Consider the following 18,245-nt stretch of genomic DNA (forward strand, 5'->3'; position numbering starts at 1 on the left):
TTTTTTAACAAATAACAACTGAAGTCCCACTCCAAATCATCAGTTGCCTAACGCCCAGTTCAAGTTTTATTAGAGCAGATAAACTTCAATTCAAGTCATTGACGTAAAATTAAATAGATAAACTACTTAAATTGAGTAACTCGTCCGATCATGAGTAGTAACTCAAACAAAAGTGTAAAACAACATTTAGCAAGCAAATTTTTACATGCAAAGATTGGGATTAGATCTTCATAATTTTATATAAAAAAAGTCGTTTGATTGAACGACGTTAGTCCCAAGTCACGTCATATGTGTCCAAAAGACTTAAGTAGCACAATAGGCACGCGGTTTACGTTTTAAAAGAAGTACCATTTTGCGTGTGACTCGAAATTGTCTGGTTATTTTAAATTTACATATTGTTTTAAGCATAACGTTACTTAAACAAACGAATCCATTCCTTGTAAGATTCGGTGAACTAGTTTTAAATCGGCTAGTTGTAAAAGTATTTGTTGTTGCAGGCGAAATTTAAGTTGCTATTAATTATCATATACATTGATCAACTTAAAATGACACTTCTTGTTCAGTTTAGCGAATCATGCTAATGCGGGAGCGAACCATAATGAAAGGTGTTATTGCGAATAAACAAACGATAAAACAGTAGCCTGGTTTTCTTACAGTACATCAAATAATTTTACCTCATTAAACGTGCGCGATCAGAACTCGGCGTGTGAACAGTATATTATGAGACTGCTGATTTTGGCATCAAATGACATCACTTAAATAAATAACACATTTCATATGGAGGTGCTTAATATTTGTAACTACACGGCTTAAACACCAAACTAAAAAAGAAATGGACAAATTAGTTGTGCAGCGGGAAATAGGTTGCCAGTTTGAACGATGCACACAGGCTGGTTTGTAGCAAACCACGCCTGTCGAAGAAAACAATAAAATGGAAATGAAAGTATACAACAGAATAAACAAATGACAGAAGAAATTCGCATTTAAGAAATGATCCAACACTTAGTAAGTATCCGACGAGGGATTGATTATTGTAATAGGAGTTTTAACCATAGAACAGCTCCTCTGGTAATTAACCTATATTTGTATCCAACGTTATTAGGAGTTATTCTTTATTTCTTTATCTATCCCTGGTTGCATGAGTTTAAGAATACTCGTTTCTTTAACCCCAGCAACAATTTTTAGGGAGACTATTTTTTAAAGAAAATATTTTTTCAAATATTCCAGGGAACGGCACAATAGCTTGTGCGGTCAATGCCCCCATCGCGGTACCAAGGTAAAAAAAAACCTACGCTAATCTGCAGAACGTACGCCACTACGTGTAGGCATTACTACAGGCGTAAGTAATCTTATAAATCATGGTATATAAGAAATGTAGTATATATACAAGTTGCAACGACGCTGTAACATCGACTGTTGCAATCGTGCATCCTTTAAATTGGACGCTAAAGATTTGTTCACTCGTTAGTCTGTTCACTGTTCTGAATAGAGTGCGTCATACAGTAAGAAATATTGTATAACAGCGCTGTTTGAGCCGTCCAGTTTTTTTTTAGGCACGGATGCCTTTTCGATAGCTGGTAAGTCATTTTTCAGTCTTGTCGGTAATCGCGATATGTTGATATGTCGCGATTACAAACAAGCTAAATGCTCCGTTCAACATAGGCTGCATTGGTTAATTATTCATAAGATTTTTTTATCACATACGTTAAACAACCGCAGCGAAAAGCAGCTATAGACTCTTTAAAAACGTATGGCGTATTTTATTATCTACTGTACAGCATTTGTACACTACTAAGGTCTACGTCGTGAGACAGCTGTAGCAACATTTAGTTCATTTGAAGATTGTGCCACTTTAATCCAGTCGAAACAGCTATGCTTCCTGTCGAAAACGAGTTAATAGTGTGCGCTCCAATAGGTTATTTCGGTATTGCAGTTTTGGAAACCACAGTGTTTACAGGGCATTCACCAAACTGTAGTGAGTCGCACCGGTTATATGTTCGAATATGGCAAAGATAAAGTAGTTTACTTATTTCTACAGATGAATTGTTGTAAGCCAGAGCTTGCTAAACTGGAGGTCCCCATTGTACAAAAACTCAAGTGGGCTTAAGGAGAATTATATTACTATACTTTATTGTAGGAATCGTTGGAAACCTATAGTGTTCCAGTCAAGCTTACCAAGACCTTTAGTTCCAAAAGTGTATAAATTGAATAAAGATTCGTTTAAGTATGCACAAATTTGCCAAAAGCTTTAAACCAAACTAGCAATTCAATGTTATTTTTTTTTTTTTAGTATGATGCATATGGGCTCCATGTGGTCATAGTGTACCCTAATGTGTGTATCACACAGAAGACCAAAATACGTATTGGACGTTAATACTTGGGTCTAATTTTAGAAATCAATAAAACAAGAGTTATAAAAAATAATACAATGCTGTTTCCTAGGGCCGCATTGTTTTTGCAAGACTTTTCTATTAATTGTTTGCACACTTATGTAGGAGATGGTAATGTCAAAAGTAAAAGCTATTATATTTTCAAACGCATGTGACCAAAACGGAACGTCTTGTAATATGGGCTACTACAATATTTTCGCAGTAACCTTTCAGCATCTATAGTCCTGTATAAACCTGGATTGTCTAGTTACGCCGCGCAAATACTGGATTAAGTAAACAATAAAAATGGCTGAAAGTGGCAGCGATGAATTCAAGCTTGAAAACCCCTATCTGACAACAAAGGATCACATGTTTCACCTCGGAATATCGACAACTGATCAGCTGCCCAGTCGATTTGGCGATGTCAAGGTAGCAATTGGTCGAGTTGCGTTCATTCAACCTAATGATTTTATAGAAAGTTTTGTGATCGTATTGTTTGCAGTTTGTTTGCATGGGTGGAAAGAAAGAGCGAATGCGAAGTTTTGCCGAACTCTTGTACGATCAGTTGGGGAAGCCGAAAAATTCTGAGTTGGAAAACGAAAGCGCCCCTTTAGAAAACTGCCACCACCACGGTAACTTGAAGCGAATATCCTCGATTAGACTTGTATCAGGCGTAAATAATTCATTACATCCTAGCGTTTTTAGTACATGCAATGGAGCTATAACTTGGTAGGACAAATGTAGAACTACTATATTGTTTTCACAGTCACAATAATTGTTGCTACATCACGAATATAGTCTTTTTAATTGTTATACGTTAAGTGCAGTGTTTATCAGCCTATGGGTCCCGACCCAAAATTTTATTTTTTAGTTTACATGGTTAAATTTGTTGCGGATCAATTCTGAGCAAGATTGGTCAAAATGTGAGAAAACTGTGGATGAAATACGAAGACATGGTTCATAATAATTAAATACGCACTTCTAGAAATGGTTTCTTAAGTTTTGTTCACTTACAAAAAGTTTAATAGGATGAATGTAAGTATAGACTGATACTGCAATAATTGGATAAGTGGACTATAATTGTTTTGGGAATGACTTCTAATGGCTTTTATCAGTCATTTCAAAGTCACTTATTTACAATACAGAGAGATCCACCCCTTTTTAAGTGTTTAAGTTTATGTGAATCCAGCCATAAGATCTAAAAACAGAACAACATCGACGTCCGAATAAAACATCAACGTTGGAATAAACTGAATCTAGGGCTAATTTCGACAGGTTTAGGTGTATTCGAAAAGGTTTGGGTGTAATTCAGACGATTTATATCTTATACTGTCGTTGATTTTACTGTGTATTTGACTTTATTATGTCGTTGGTTTTTCTATGATGTACTAGAATCTAGATTATTCTGCTTTAGATAATGGTGCTTTCTATAAAGCAGGGGTCGGCAACCTTTTTTGCTCTGCGGACCGGTTTAAAACTAAAATTTTGTCGCGGACCGGCCTTAAAACCAACAACAAATGTTCAGTAAAGGAAATATATTACAAATTTTTTAATGCGTAATTTATGCTTGTTTTTTCGCAAAGAGATGCTCCCATATGGGAATTATTGAATTTACTGAAACCCGCGATCGGCATAGGCTACGCCCCGCCAAGCAACTAAATTTAAACCAGCCCGCTGCTCATTTCAATAAAACCTTTAGGCCTTTACGTTTTTCTTAGATTACACTTGTATGCCATTAAATTACACTTGTATACCATTATTACCAATTCCTACTCTTACGAGCTTGTCAAAACAAGGAAATTTAAAGCATCCTTTCAAAAGAAGTTACACTTTGTATAACATATAATAATGTAACTTTCTTTAGTTACGTAATAGAAAAACTAAAAAAAATAATAGCAATAAGACAAAGTACTAACCACAGACCGACACCTAAAATGTATAGAATAGACATACGTACAAAGCTTGCCAGATTGCCTTTTTTGACAACAAATTTCTAAAATATTGCCTTTTTTCAACGTGGTTGATGTCAGAAAAACCATTGGGCTTTTTGGCTTTATCTATCCTAAAAGTAATTAAAATGCATACGTTTTTTTCCTAACCTTTCCTACTTTTATTTGAAAATAATAAATCATTTTATTATGGAACCTTACTTGTATTCTATTGCACATAAATACAAGGAGTTAGATGTTGTAATAAAAATATGCATTTTTGGATGTTGTGAACGTGCTATATATAACTCATATGGCCACAGTAAACTAGTTTTTTTGAACTTGAGCGCGATACTATTTCTGATTTTTTATCATACCAATCAAGCCATGGCGTTTATTAAAACGAAAGTGAATGTGTTTTAAATATACAAATATATTTCATTGTTTTTTTTTTTGTTTTTTTCAGGTTTATACGTACAGTCCGTATTTAAACAAAATTTTCTGACAACATTTTCTGGCAAATCTGGCAACCCTGCTAAGGACCGAAAAAAAATCCTCGGGGACCGATACCGGTCCGCGGACCGGCGGTTGCCGACCACTGGTATATAGGTCTAATTGTATAATCCCCTTTAAGTTCACAGATTGAGAAACATTTCGTCGTCTGCTGGTCGGTATTCTTTGTTCAAAGTCGGACCGGTTTTGTCAGCTAGCCATGGTATTGGAATGGCCTCCCTTTCTGTTGTATTGCATGAGGTAAGGGGCTTTGTTCAACCTCTCTACTTATCCAGCCTTCAACACAGCAGCCCATTCTTACGTCCACTATTATTTCAGATTTTCAAGCTCATGCACTTTTCCGGCTGTAAGGATGTCGTGTTCATAAGACTTGGAACGTGTGGCGGTTTAGGTGAATATACCGTGTGATACTTACGCAATTTTTTAAATAGAAAAATTACTACTTCCTGCTGGTGTATTCGCGAGGATAATACGAAGCTTTTATACCAGGTTTAGACCCTGGAACGGTGGTTGTCACCAAGCAGTCCTATAGCGGAATGCTCGAAGATTGCTTTGTTCAGGTAAATAATTACTTGCTGTATTTTATCCTTTCAGAAACAAGCAAACTTCGTTTAGTGTGAAATTTGGGCGACCTTCAGTTTTCATTGACATAAATACAAAACTGTTTGAAGAGCTAAATGTAGTTAAATGTCAGTTGCCCAGAAATACGTTTAGAAAGTTAAACACACAGACATGAGACACGCAAAAAGTTGTAAATTCACGTCTTTGATTTCTCAATATACTTGTGTTTGAATAAGATAAGCTTTTGCACCGGCCTTCACCTGTATTAGTTTTGTAAAATTTATTGCGCGTATTGTTTCAGGTTGCATGTGGCAAACAACATCGATACGACAGTCACACGAACCCAGAAGTATCGCAGCAGCTCATGGAATGCGCCGCCAAACTTAACGTCAAAGCTATCATGGGAAATACCTTGGGCACAAACGATTTCTTCGAAGGTTGGTGTATATCAATGGAGGGTCAAAAACACGCGGCCCGTGGGCTGCCAGCAACCTTATGTGTTTCAATTTCGTAGGCAAATTAAGATTTGATTTTTGTTTTACCTTCGGTTAATTGTTTTGATAGTATAAAAATGAGAATTTGGTAAAATGAAAACTTTTTATTAGAGCTTCAGCTTACTTGAGCTCTGATTAAATTCCACGTATTTCCACGTTTACAGAGCAAGGCCGACTGGACGGAGCCCTGTGTAGCTTTACATTGGAAGACAAGTTCGCCTTTTTAAAGCGAGCCCACGACCAATTCGGCATCAAAAACATCGAAATGGAGAGCACCTGTTTTGCAGCGCTTTGCAATCGTGCCAAAGTCAAGTGTAAGACACGTCATTCGATAAAGTAGTTATACAAGCGGAACTGCGCCTGGTTTCAACGTTTGTAGTTTCAGTTCTTAAGCAGCACGTCGAACGCTTTTCCGTATTATTGCAACCTTCAACGAATATAGAGTGTTTGCACTTGAAAGTTGTAAAAATACTTTCTGACAAAGACATGGCATACAGCGGCAAGAATGATTGCGAAGGGTTTTGTCCAGAAACGATCGCAAAGAAAAATAGTTTGTCTATAATGACGCAGAAAAAGTTTTATCTTATTCTTTTGGGGCAATATATCCGGCATGGACCTCATGTTGAGTAAAGTAACAGACAACACCCAATTGCTTTATGGCACATTTAATTAAATTAATTTCTGCTGCTGCACCTCGAAGCAAGTTTTGAAACGCGTCGTTGTGTGTTTAATAATGCTAGACTCATGTCATGTTTGCGAACGATTTCATAAACGAAAATCAAGTACATGTAAGGCAGGGTTGCCAGATGAAAAACATAAAAACGCCAAACTTGCTCTAAAAAAAGGCCAAAAAAAGCCAAATCTACTACAAACTCTAACAAGCCTATGTTTTTCCTTAAATAAATAAAAAATGCAATAAATGGTCATGCTGATACATTAAATTTCTCTTTTTGTGGCAAATATTCTTAATTTTTTTTGTTTTCGCAAATTTTTCTTAGCAATTTTTCTTTTTTTGTGATATATTTTGGAATTTTTTTTCTCTTTTTGTGTTAGTTTGATCTCTTCTTAACATTACACTCATGACATTTTGGAATAAAACGAAAAAAGCCTAAAAAAGCCAAATTTCATTAGGATTTTTTTTTGAAAAAATAAAATCCAAAGAGGTTCAAAGAAAGCCTAAATTTTCAAATTTGGCTTTAAAAAATCCTAACTGGCAACCATAATGTAAGGAGTAATTGTAATAATGCTGCCTCCCATTCTATTATTTATTTGTGTTAAATCACAATGGAACTGTTACGTCACACTCAATCATTTTGTAACATCCTACAATGTGATTTTGTCACTTACCAAGATTGTGACTAAGCATGTTTCCAAGCGTTAATTAGTTTATTAAAAGTATATTTATAAGTTTTTTTGCGGACCTCCTGAAAAACTTTTTGCGATCCCCGTCAGGGAACTACTGGTCTAGATGCTTTGCAATACATTTTTAGCAAATGATCCCACAATTGTAGCGATATTAGTGACTACAGTTTTTTTAAAAGCCAAAAACAGTCCTTGGAAATTGCGTTTCATAAATTTGTTGGCCTGCAGTGGTAAAAAAACGTTGCTGCTAGTACATGTCTCGCTGGTCTTCGAGATCCTATACTGTCCTCGCAAAAAGTAAAAATTAACATGTGATGCCGATTTTTTTTGTTTCAGGCGCGGTTGTTTGCGCTGCTATAATCAATAGACTTGATGGCGACGAAATCACTGACGATGCAAACGTTGTGCACGAATGGGAACTGCAACCTCAACGCATCGTTGTGGACTTCATCAAACAACACCTCGTATGACATGACAAACTTTGTCAAGGCGTGAACCATATGAACTGGAACGTTGTTTTACCGCTGTTAAAGTTCACAACATACAGCGATCGTAAGACCAGAGTGAAAAGTAGCGACATTAACAAACTTTGTATCTTTATTTACAAATAAGTATCTGAATACACCACCGCCTTTATTATCCGTTATTAATTGTTGATACCCTCTTGACCAAAAAAAAAGAAATACATACACACTCACGTATTAAACAACTGTGGTCAAGCACTTCTCATGTCGTTTTTTAACCAATGATAACGGCTTTCGTTTTGGAAGCCATCACAGACAACCGAATCTGTCGATCAACGATGCAAGCAAGGCAGGCTAAAAAATGGTTAGTCTGCGATACATTTCAGTGTATGGTAAAGCCGTGTTATCATTAATAAATGAGTGTTTTGGTGAGTTGTATTTTGTATTTTTTTAATTTCAATTATAATTTGTTTTATAATTATGCTTAAAATTTTCCTAAATATTTTTACAACACTTCTGTCTACGCCAGATATTTGGCAATTTTTTTTGAAATATGTTTGTTGGAAAGTTTACTGTTTAATGTTGTAAAGAATACATTGCTACAAGTTTTTTTGAAAGAGTTTAAAACTTGTAAGACGTGGTTAAGATGTAGAAGCGGCAAATGTACTTTTGTTGGTCGAAATAGCTTTATCGAGCTTAACTTGAAACCGACTTTTAGTTCAACGATACAATCACAACCAGTTTGAAGCACACCGCTTTGCATTGTACCAAATGTTAAATACAAGGCCACAGAGAAACAAAAGTAGGATTGTGTATAAAAAGAGTTTTTGTCTATTTCACTCGATGTTGACTCTGAGTGAGAGTGTTTTTTTATTGGACAACTTTAAAAGAGCGTTAGGGCAGCGGTACGTTGTTGCTCGATAAACTTTTACTGATTGCACAGTTGTCCAGATATTAAATATGCAGCTTACAGGCTTTGCTGTAAGTTAGCAAAGTAAGTGTAATATCTGGATTCGCAAATTGCCTGGATGTTAATGCAAAAACAAATACCTATCCCTGGAATATCTAATGTGTTTTGCAAATGCTGGTTGCTGTGCACTGCTCCATATTGCCAGAAGTGAAATATATTAATTATAGTAAGTTTAGTGTTAGAACTAAAACCTAAACCAATGTCAAACCACCTATACCATTGCTAAATCATTTTATTTGTTTTTTTGCGCAACTTATCACCAACTACCAACAAATGCATCACGATAATTACGTTTTTTTGTTTTGACAGTGATATAGAACTAGTTCAGTGATAGATTAAAAAAATGATTTCGAATATATAATTGCAAATGATGAATATAATTATGTATTTTATTATATAAAAAGTAAACGCTTATATTATCGATGACAATACAATAAAAAATGGAAACTATAATGCACATGATTCGATAAAAAAAGCTTAGGATTGATCTATAGGAAAAACACAAGCACAATGTATTATGTAACCCACATGAAATGATCGTACTACTTAAAAAAATGAAGACGTCATCGTAATTCTCAAGTATATTCGAAAGAAGAAATACACCTAATTTGCTTAATAGGGTTTATTCGCTTTGAAAAACTGAAACGCGATAAATTTGTGCTTTCCGAAGGGTCCGCGCACCACATTTAGCAACCGAGGGTGTAGTTTATAAATTCGACTTAATCAATGCCACAACCAGCCTCTGAGGTTCTAATTCCCAATCTGCCAACTGCTTCATATCCGTGGTGAGGTCGTCTCGCACCAGTCGATTCACCAAAGCCACGCATACGATACCACCTGCAACAAAACGCCACCGAAAACTATTTTTGTGATTTTACGGTGATTCACCAAGTTGTTGCTTGTTTATCCTTTAAAACGGTGATTCTCAACCACCCCGAGGTGCCATTTGTAATTCCCAAGAGTGTCGAGAGATATTTAAGAATATTTGAGAATCTGGTTTATGTTTAACTCTCACAACTTTTTTCGTAGGATTAGAATAGAATAAATCTTATTGAAACTTCCTATACGTTGTGTAGAGATGTCGTGTGTTGGTCTAGTTGCGTTAAATGTGACACTCTAGTGATTTACCTACGAAAAATCTTGTAGGGGTGCCGCAAGACATAAAAGGTTGAGAACCACTGCTTTAAAAGGAAATAAACCGTTTAAGGTTCTCTTTTTAGCTTAACCCATACGTTACTCAAACTACTTTTAAATAACAGGTATCAAAGGCTTAAACCAGCAGGTAAACTTTAAAACTGACATGCCGAATTGGTAAACGTATTTCTCATCGGCCAGACTCACCTTAACTGAATTTCTGGCAACAACAAAGTCAATTCTTGAGGAGTATATTAGAAAGTGCTAATCCAGTGGTCGGCAAACTGTGGGCCGCGGCCCAAAGAGTCTATGTTTTATAGTATGTTTTACATTATTGCATGGCAGTGCTTCGGCATCAATGCGCCTGGTAACATTTTACCCTTTCTTGGTGTCAACAGCTTATACGCTAACGCTGCGTAAACTTAGAATCCCTGCAAAAGCAATTTCTACCACAATATATCTAGCTAAATATAATTTTCTATTCAAGTTTGCAATATGGTTATTGTATCATGAGTAGGGCGATTATTTTTGGACCAAAAATATTAGAAACTTTGACCAAAAATATTGAAATTTTGACCTAAAATATACATTTTTGACATAATTTTGACCTATCAGAAAACCATCGATTTAAACAACATTTGTTATTTAAAGTACAAACAGGACCAAAACTCCGGTGCCAAAACGGCGGCGCTCTGATGGCGCCGGTCAGACTAGGGCGTCCAAACTTAGTCACCAGAACGGCCGATGCGAGACCTAATGTCCACGATCATCCCATACCCTCTACCTACAGTTTTGGGCGTTGTTTTGGCCATTTAGGCCTTCTTCCGATAAATTTAAGGTTTATTCCGATGAATTCAGGCCTAATTCCGATAAATTTAGGACATATTCCAATGAATTTAGGCCTTATTCCGACAGATTCAGGTATTATCCAAACGGTTTTGATGTTATGATGTGCTGGATTTTACTGCGTATTTACCTACACTATGTCGTTGGTCTTAATACTGGTTTTATAGATTTTTCTTCTTTAGGTACTGTTGATTTTTAGGTCTTATTGTGGGTTCCCAGTAAATACACGTCTCACGTAGGCTAAACCATTCGCCAAAAAACAAATAGACGGATATTTTTTTAGTTGCATAATACCACACCGGTTGGTTCGAGAACACCACGCTTCCTAAATTACTTAAACACTGACGTTACTTGTAAAGTCAAATATAAGGATATTGTGTACTATTATCAGTTTTATACTTTTCATAATTTCTTGCGTCGTGTGACAACTCACAATTGTACAGTCCAATTTTTGTTGAATTATACTGTAAATGTCGTTATTTCGAGCAATATTGCAACTCGTTTATGTGCCATATGCGTCACGTATCCTTTTAATTGAAATTTTACCAATTTAACCTAATCATTCCGATTTAGTTTTTTATTTATTTATTTATTTATTTGTTTATATACGCTAAATTAAACTGGATTTTAGCTTAATTTTTGCGCACGAATTCGTTCGATAAAAACAATGGTTTCTAACTTGCTATTATAATGCCTCCAACTCAAAACAAATATCGTGGCACTGTTTTTGTAGTGGTTTTATGTAGTTGGGCCTTCAATAGCTCCGAAAAGGATACTTTGGGCCGCGACGAAAAAAGTATGCCGACCACTATGCTAAAGGGGATTTCGTGAATGCTAATTTAAAACAAATGCACTTCGTACGTTATACGAAATGTCAATGTTCACAGCCTCGGTAGTTGCCAGGCAATACACTGAAGCAATTGGTAAGTGAACCACAACATTTTAAACCGAATTAGTACCTTTATTCTCGATAGGCTTGCAGATATAAACCTTGGCAAATTGTGCGTTTAACATGCCTTATTTATATAGGCCAAAACACTACTGTTCAGACATATCTTATATATCTTGTTTGAAAAGTTGAAGCATTTAACCACCGTTTAACTAATGCTCCTGTTTTTAACTCACAGTTTTGAAACTGGGTCGCAACAAGGATGTATATTAGAGGTGGTTCCCACTTTACGTTGAGTTTCTATGTTTAATTGTCTACAGCTGGGATAAAATATATAGTTCTTCTTTAAGTGTGTTCTCATTCTATAGACAGCGCTCCATTGTTAACTGTCGAGCAAATGTAATTGGACGAACAGCCAACATAGCCCCAACATTTATTTGTGCCTTTTTACTGGTGTACCGTATTTTTTTCTTAATTGGTGTTCTTGGGTCGCCACCACTTCCACAGATAAGATTTTACGTCGCCAACAAAATCTGTTCATAAGTGCTAGATTACAGTTATTAAAACACATAGGTGTGTGAGCATCTTTCATTGAATATGTGTAGGTTATTTTTGTTTTGTTTGGACATGTTCGTTTTTTTTCTTTATTGTTATGCATTAATCGTATAGGCAGAGGGGTGAACGTGTGACGGGTACAACAAACTTACATCTGAGGCCCGCTCGTCGGCACATTGCACTGAAGCAAGTGCTTTCCATTTCCAAGTTCTTTACACCGAAGTCGTCGTGAGCTCGTTTCAGGAACGCCATTTTTTCGTCTGGGCTGAAACTGCACATAGCACCGTCCAACCTCGCTTGCTCTGAAGAATTAAGGTCGAATAAATGTGAAAGATGACAGAGGAGCGTAGTACAAGTTTAAAACGAAATATTCAACGGTAAAAGCCAACAGACTATTACCACGAGATATTAAAACAACAGTGATTACAATAATTTAAAACGTCGTGCGCTACTTGATTGAGATATAACGATACCAAAATAGGCTTAATAAGATAGTTAACAGTTGCTGTATGTAAATCCATTCCGTAAAATGTAACAAAGGACGCATTTCAGTGATGACTTAATCAATGATTTGACTGGACTTAAGTGATTGTTACTTGACTTAAGACAAATGAATTGCCTGAACTAAATCTTTTAAATAATTGACTTAACGTAGACTTCAGTCATTAGGTCCAATTGCTTGGGTTAAAATTAAGTGTTTTCATTTAACTTCGTATTTAAAAAAATTGCATGTAAAACGATGAGATTGCTATACGTTGTTATTTTTGGAGATTTTTAGTTTAATTATTGCTCATAATAATTGGACGAGTTAGGAATTTTAATGGTTTATCGTTTTATTATTATATCAGTGGTTTGACTTGGAGATGACTTGCTCTACTAATGACGTGATTGACTTGGGCAACTGGTGACTGGAGTTGGTTTGAAGAGACTTAACTTGGACGTAAGTTGTTTCACAAAGGAACTGACTGGGACTTCATTTCAAGATGACTTGTTTACAACAATGTTTGTTTAGCAGTCACTGTAAAAACGTAAAACATAAGGCCTACGTTGTACAATAGCGAGAGCGTGTTTTTTGCAAAAGCATGAAACCGCATCAGGCGCAATTCGCTTGATTCGTCCAACTCAAACCCCTTTTAACAAACAGGTAAAAACCCAGACACACTTTAACAAGTATGTCAAAATACGCATGTTTGACTTTTCGCAAGTGTTTCGTTCAATAATTTTTCTCAAACTTATTTCGAGCACATGTAAATTTATTTGTTTTAAACGAAACAAAAAGTTTGCACCTTCGTAAAAGTCGTTGCTGCCTAAGGTGTTGCCAGGAATTGCTTTAACGTTGATACGTTTTGAGCATTTCAACAGTTCTGCCGCTAGAGTGGGATCTGTCACAGCATCGTATCTCATTTCCTTTCCACAAGCAACCTACAAATTAAGCATGGAATCAAGTCGTCACAATGTCAGGTTTATCAACTAAAAATCAGCTGCAGCCCATATCTAATAATAATTAACTGGGATTCACGATTTTTTCTGTTTAATTAATTATTGCATTTAGTCACATTGAATATTTTCATGCAAGCTGCAGGGTAGTATATTTAGGAGATGTCTATCTGATTCAACTGTCTGCCGATCAAAACGTAGAAAATATACCGCACGTTGCCTGCTCTTGTTCGATGTAGCCTATACTTTTAAGCAATCTTTTAATCATTTAATGTCAATTTTTTTTAATCTGTGTAACTTGCAACCTTCGAAGTCCTGTTTTCGCCATCTTACCGACTTGTAGCAATTTTCAAGAAGCCCGTTGTACGCCTTGTCGGTGATCACCACTGTTCCGGGATCCAACCCTGTACAAGAAATGCGTGCAAAACAAATACGTATATACGAAACGATTTTCTTTCCGATCGTTAAATTTAAAGTAAATATTTTACTTTAAATCATTTGAACTTTAAAATGGTTTCACAAGTTTCGACAATAATACAAAATATTGCCTGACATAAAATAAAAGTTAAAGAGACACCTTTAAAATAGCAAACAAACTTACAACCAGGGCTGCGGAGTCGGAGTCGGGCTCGGGACTCGAGTAAGATCACGTAAAACTACCCCAGTCCCGAGTCCGACATGCGCATGCGCAGTACCAAATTTTACAACTGATATGCCGCCAACTGGAAATTGTAAAGGTGGAATGGGATATTGTGGAACATTTTCCAACCATGAATTGTGAGTGAATGAAGTATATGACACCCCAATAAGTGGATTGCTGAATTTCACTTTATTTTAGATAGGTAAATTAGAGCAATACAGGCTGTAGAGTCAGAGCCGGACTCGGGACTCGCCGAAATCGAAAATTTGACCGGCAAACAAACCTTGCAACAATACCTTATGCAGTAAAACACACAAAATGGAAAGTTCTAAAGAAGGATGGCTTGATTCATTCATAAAAACATATGTTTTTTCTTCCACGGCAATGTTTCACAAGCGAGACATTTGAACGTAACGCAAAATCTTAAAGACAGTATAAGGAGAAAACATACCCAATCCTCCTGACGTTCCGATACGGAGAAAAGTGACGTCACTACATCCGGCGAAGTGAATCAACTTAAGTATCTGTAAAATACAAAATGCGGTGAATATTAGTAAGTAACCAATAGCTTAAATCAAGGTTTCTCAGCATTATTCGGGGACACACAAACATACATTATTTTATCAGCCAGTTTAACTCGAGTATTCATAATGACTTAGAGATCTCCCTTATCACGTTCCATACCGTATTTCCATAACGTAAGCAAATGTGGCCACAAAGTTTAATGAGCACAAGAAACAGGGCCACGACACGTAAAAGATTGAGAAACATTGGTCGAAGTATCACATGATATGATAACTTGTCGGTCTTTTGATGCAAGATTCGGGCAAAATCAAATTGTCCAATTTTGTGACACAAGTATAAAGTCAGCCATCATCGACAAGTCCAATAAAGCGTTATACCTCGTGAAGCACAACTGATAATGACGCCATTCCGATTCCGTGGCTCACTGATAAAACTGGTCCGATTTTAAAAAGAGAGTAACGGCCACCGGAAGACGAAATGTCCTTCAAACGTTGTTCTAATTTGAAAAAAAAAAACATATGGGTTTAGCAAAGTTTAAAATGGCACAAATATATTAAATGCGTAACCTATACGTAGAATACTCGTATAATTACAAAAAATGGGCCATGTCATATCAATTGGAAGATAAATTGCTCCCTTTTCTCTTGGCTGTCTAGGGTATTTGATGGTGTTGTCTATTGTCGATCGAAATACATTTTGTAGGTGTGCCGCCGAATTGTATTTTTTTTTTACAGTACCATAACGAAATGTACAGTGACGAAACGAGTTGTATACTTGACCCACCCGAACACGAACGCTAACCCGCACCTTAACCAAATAATGTTAGAAATGCTATAAACCCGAGAAAGAAAAAATATTTTATGTCCACCTATTCCAAAGGACAGCGTTTAATTAATTATTTAAGTCAACAAACATTATTTTGGATAGGGTGATACTTGTTGACGTAATTTCAATTTTAACGACTTGTTTCGTCACTGTATACAAAAATAATAGGATTCTAAAGCAGTGCCAAATTAGCTGCACATGATCACTCAAAGTTAATACAAAATCCTGTAAAAGGTTATTTACTTGTTTTTGCGTCGGCTGTATCATCCAGTTCTGAGTTTTGGGGACAGCCGAGCTCTTCATACAAAAGCTCGGCGAAGTTGCGCATCCTCTTGCTTTTGCCTCCCATGCAAACATACTATCAATTACAACAAAGCAACATATTTATCCACATAAAAAGCAGCTAAATTGTATAATAATCACTAGATTCATCGCCTCTTGTTGACTTCACAACGTGTGGTACGGGACAAGGGTGCCGATAAGGTTGTCCAAAAGTAACAATCGCCCTATTCGTATATCATTGTTACGTTTATTGTTTTGTTTGTGAGCAGTTATTTTACCTTGTTTAGTTAGGATGGTGTTTTGTAACGAAAGGTTTAAACTTAAAATTGCTTTGGATGTTTCAGGAAGTATATATAGCCTAAATTTTTAATATAAAACACTGATGACAACGTTAAACTGCTTGGATGGCATTACCGGTCGGTATTTGTTAATTTAACGTAGCGGAAATTTTTAACGTAGCTAAGTTAAGTAAAATAATCTCAGTATAAGAACATTGACTTAATTTGGAACGATGCATATGTTGTACGTAAATAAATCCGTGCAGCGCTGCTATATGACGCCAGTATGGCCTATTGTTTACTACAGTAATTTGCTTGCAACGTTTTACAACTGCTTTGATTGTACGAAAACCAACGTGCTTCTTAGCTTGGGCAGATAAATGTTGGCCTGTACTTATGCTACCTCTTACATGTCTTGATTTTACGTTGACGCCCCTTGTTTTATTCATTTAATAGAAAACCGCGCTACAGGAGAATGCGCGACGAGCGCGTATTTCACTTACCTACAGTATTTGTATACTGAGCCCACTGAGCTGATAGCCCGGGCAAGCCACGTCATTAAGTTTTGGTCAACGTACAAGTGTAATTAGACTTAAATCGATATAAGCAACCAGTCGGGTGGTTATTGTTGACTTTTGACTTCTGTAGGCTCCGCACTTTTACAGTTTTGTGGTTTAGCAAAGACATCAAAACACGTTGGCAACAGTTATATATATATCGGCTCATGCAGGTTTTCCATTAAAATAAACATACCTTGATGTCACTGAATCGCTGCGCCAGGTTGTCTGAGGTGGTCAGTGCAATATGATACAAGTGCTCCTTGTTGGTGAGATTCGGGTTGTTCAGCTGAAATTTGCCACCGCTGTTACCGTCCGGCATGTTGCTTTTTATTGATGTTGAACCACAATTTGTTTAATCAAACACTTTTTACCACTCAGTAGCAGCTCTGCAACGCAATGAGACGCATTCTGATTTATTATGAGTATACATGAACGACGTATACGCCTACGTCCTTTATCGTGGTATTTACAGTTCTACCTAGACAAATTCCTGCTACGTATAACGTCTGACAGCACTGAAGGCAATAAATAATGATTGGGGTAATAGCTGAATTTCTTGTAATGGCTTATTACAGACCGGCGCCTACCATATTCCGGTTCAATACAGGCGTCGCCATTGTTGTCGTACCAACTGGTCAAGTGCCATTAACAAAAGTACTAAAACCAACACGTTTTGTGCAGCTGACATGCAGCAGTCAAAATAACCACGACTATTTGTCAATGGTAGCATAGTCTGAACCTATACAGATGCGTAGAACAACCATATTATTACAAACTTAATAAACAACAATACATTTTGCCTAAAAATTGTAACCTGATTTTACTATATGTCAAAAATGACAAACTTTAAATTAACCTTGTACTGCAAGACAAATAAAATATCACTTGCTTCTAGCTTCCGTTTATTATAATCACAGCTTCCTGTACTGATAGCAGTTAATCCGAAACACTATAGCCTGTCCTGTGCGTGCAGCGTCATAGTTGACGCAATATTTTTATGCCGCATTACATCGTGTGTGATGCAGCTGAAATGTTACGTACTTCCGCCTGCAAATAACTGGGACGCGAACAATAACTTTGCACATTTTTAAAGCTGCTTATCTATTTAATAGATATATACTCAACATATTCCACCGTTTTTCAATTATTATAAATATGGAATAGGGGTAGTTCCGAAACTATAAACTTGGCCATGACGTAAAGCTCTGGAAATGATAATATTAACTTATCATTTTTTAAACACCAATATCAATTAATACAAAACTTGTACCAAGCAACAAAACAACGCTTTGTGGATTCCAGTCCTAGTCAAGCCAACTAAAAGTAAAGAACGTCCCGCCAGTTTACGATTTGATCGCACAGCCATAAAACTAGAGCATTGTGAAAGTGCTTGTTGACCTCCAAATTTTAAATGTTTTCTGGAAAACGCCAACGCATTACTACAAAATCATCCTTGTTTTGAATTCCATACTTCATGAAGTAAAAATAAACTCGTAAGTTTAAATATTAGTTAGCCATATTACCTAATAAAAATTTAACTTTAAACAACAAAGAGAATGTTCCTGTTGGACAACAAACCAACTGCCTATTCAAAATCAAGTTGTGAAGTTGCT

General features: G+C 36.3%; 2 protein-coding genes across 2 annotated transcripts; one reads left to right on the plus strand and one right to left on the minus strand.

Moving 5' to 3' along the window:
* The first annotated feature begins 2,675 nt into the window (after positions 1-2,675).
* Positions 2,676-8,341, plus strand: LOC146140801 (uridine phosphorylase 1-like). The gene is made up of 8 exons (XM_083392712.1): positions 2,676-2,798; positions 2,872-3,001; positions 4,932-5,050; positions 5,129-5,201; positions 5,300-5,370; positions 5,673-5,808; positions 6,030-6,179; positions 7,564-8,341. The coding sequence occupies exons 1-8, from the start codon at positions 2,676-2,678 to the stop codon at positions 7,695-7,697; spliced, it is 936 nt and encodes a 311-aa protein (XP_083248838.1). The 3' UTR covers positions 7,698-8,341.
* A 536-nt stretch (positions 8,342-8,877) lies between these two features.
* On the minus strand, positions 8,878-17,014 carry LOC146140802 (uridine phosphorylase 2-like). Its single transcript, XM_083391348.1, has 8 exons — positions 16,826-17,014; positions 15,756-15,870; positions 15,065-15,183; positions 14,614-14,686; positions 13,856-13,926; positions 13,372-13,507; positions 12,238-12,387; positions 8,878-9,498 (listed from the first exon to the last, which is right to left on the minus strand). The coding sequence occupies exons 1-8, from the start codon at positions 16,949-16,951 to the stop codon at positions 9,368-9,370; spliced, it is 921 nt and encodes a 306-aa protein (XP_083247474.1). The 5' UTR covers positions 16,952-17,014; the 3' UTR covers positions 8,878-9,367.
* Positions 17,015-18,245: the final 1,231 nt, after the last annotated feature.

This window comes from Ascidiella aspersa, chromosome 6, assembly GCF_963924565.1.
Source record: "Ascidiella aspersa chromosome 6, kaAscAspe10.2, whole genome shotgun sequence".
Classification (NCBI taxonomy): Eukaryota; Metazoa; Chordata; class Ascidiacea; order Phlebobranchia; family Ascidiidae; genus Ascidiella; species Ascidiella aspersa.

What these genes read in the sequence shown, in the direction of transcription:
- LOC146140801 (XM_083392712.1), top strand. Translation starts at nt 2,676, where the DNA reads ATGGCTGAAAGTGGCAGCGATGAATTCAAGCTTGAAAACCCCTATCTG. An exon ending in GTCGATTTGGCGATGTCAAG is followed by an intron (nt 2,799 to 2,871) that starts GTAGCAATTGGT and finishes TATTGTTTGCAG; the next exon opens with TTTGTTTGCATGGGTGGAAA. An exon ending in CAATCGTGCCAAAGTCAAGT is followed by an intron (nt 6,180 to 7,563) that starts GTAAGACACGTC and finishes TTTTTGTTTCAG; the next exon opens with GCGCGGTTGTTTGCGCTGCT.
- LOC146140802 (XM_083391348.1), bottom strand. Translation starts at nt 16,951, where the DNA reads ATGCCGGACGGTAACAGCGGTGGCAAATTTCAGCTGAACAACCCGAAT. An exon ending in AGCGATTCAGTGACATCAAG is followed by an intron (nt 15,871 to 16,825) that starts GTATGTTTATTT and finishes TGTAATTGATAG; the next exon opens with TATGTTTGCATGGGAGGCAA. An exon ending in CGGAACGTCAGGAGGATTGG is followed by an intron (nt 13,927 to 14,613) that starts GTATGTTTTCTC and finishes TTTCTTGTACAG; the next exon opens with GGTTGGATCCCGGAACAGTG.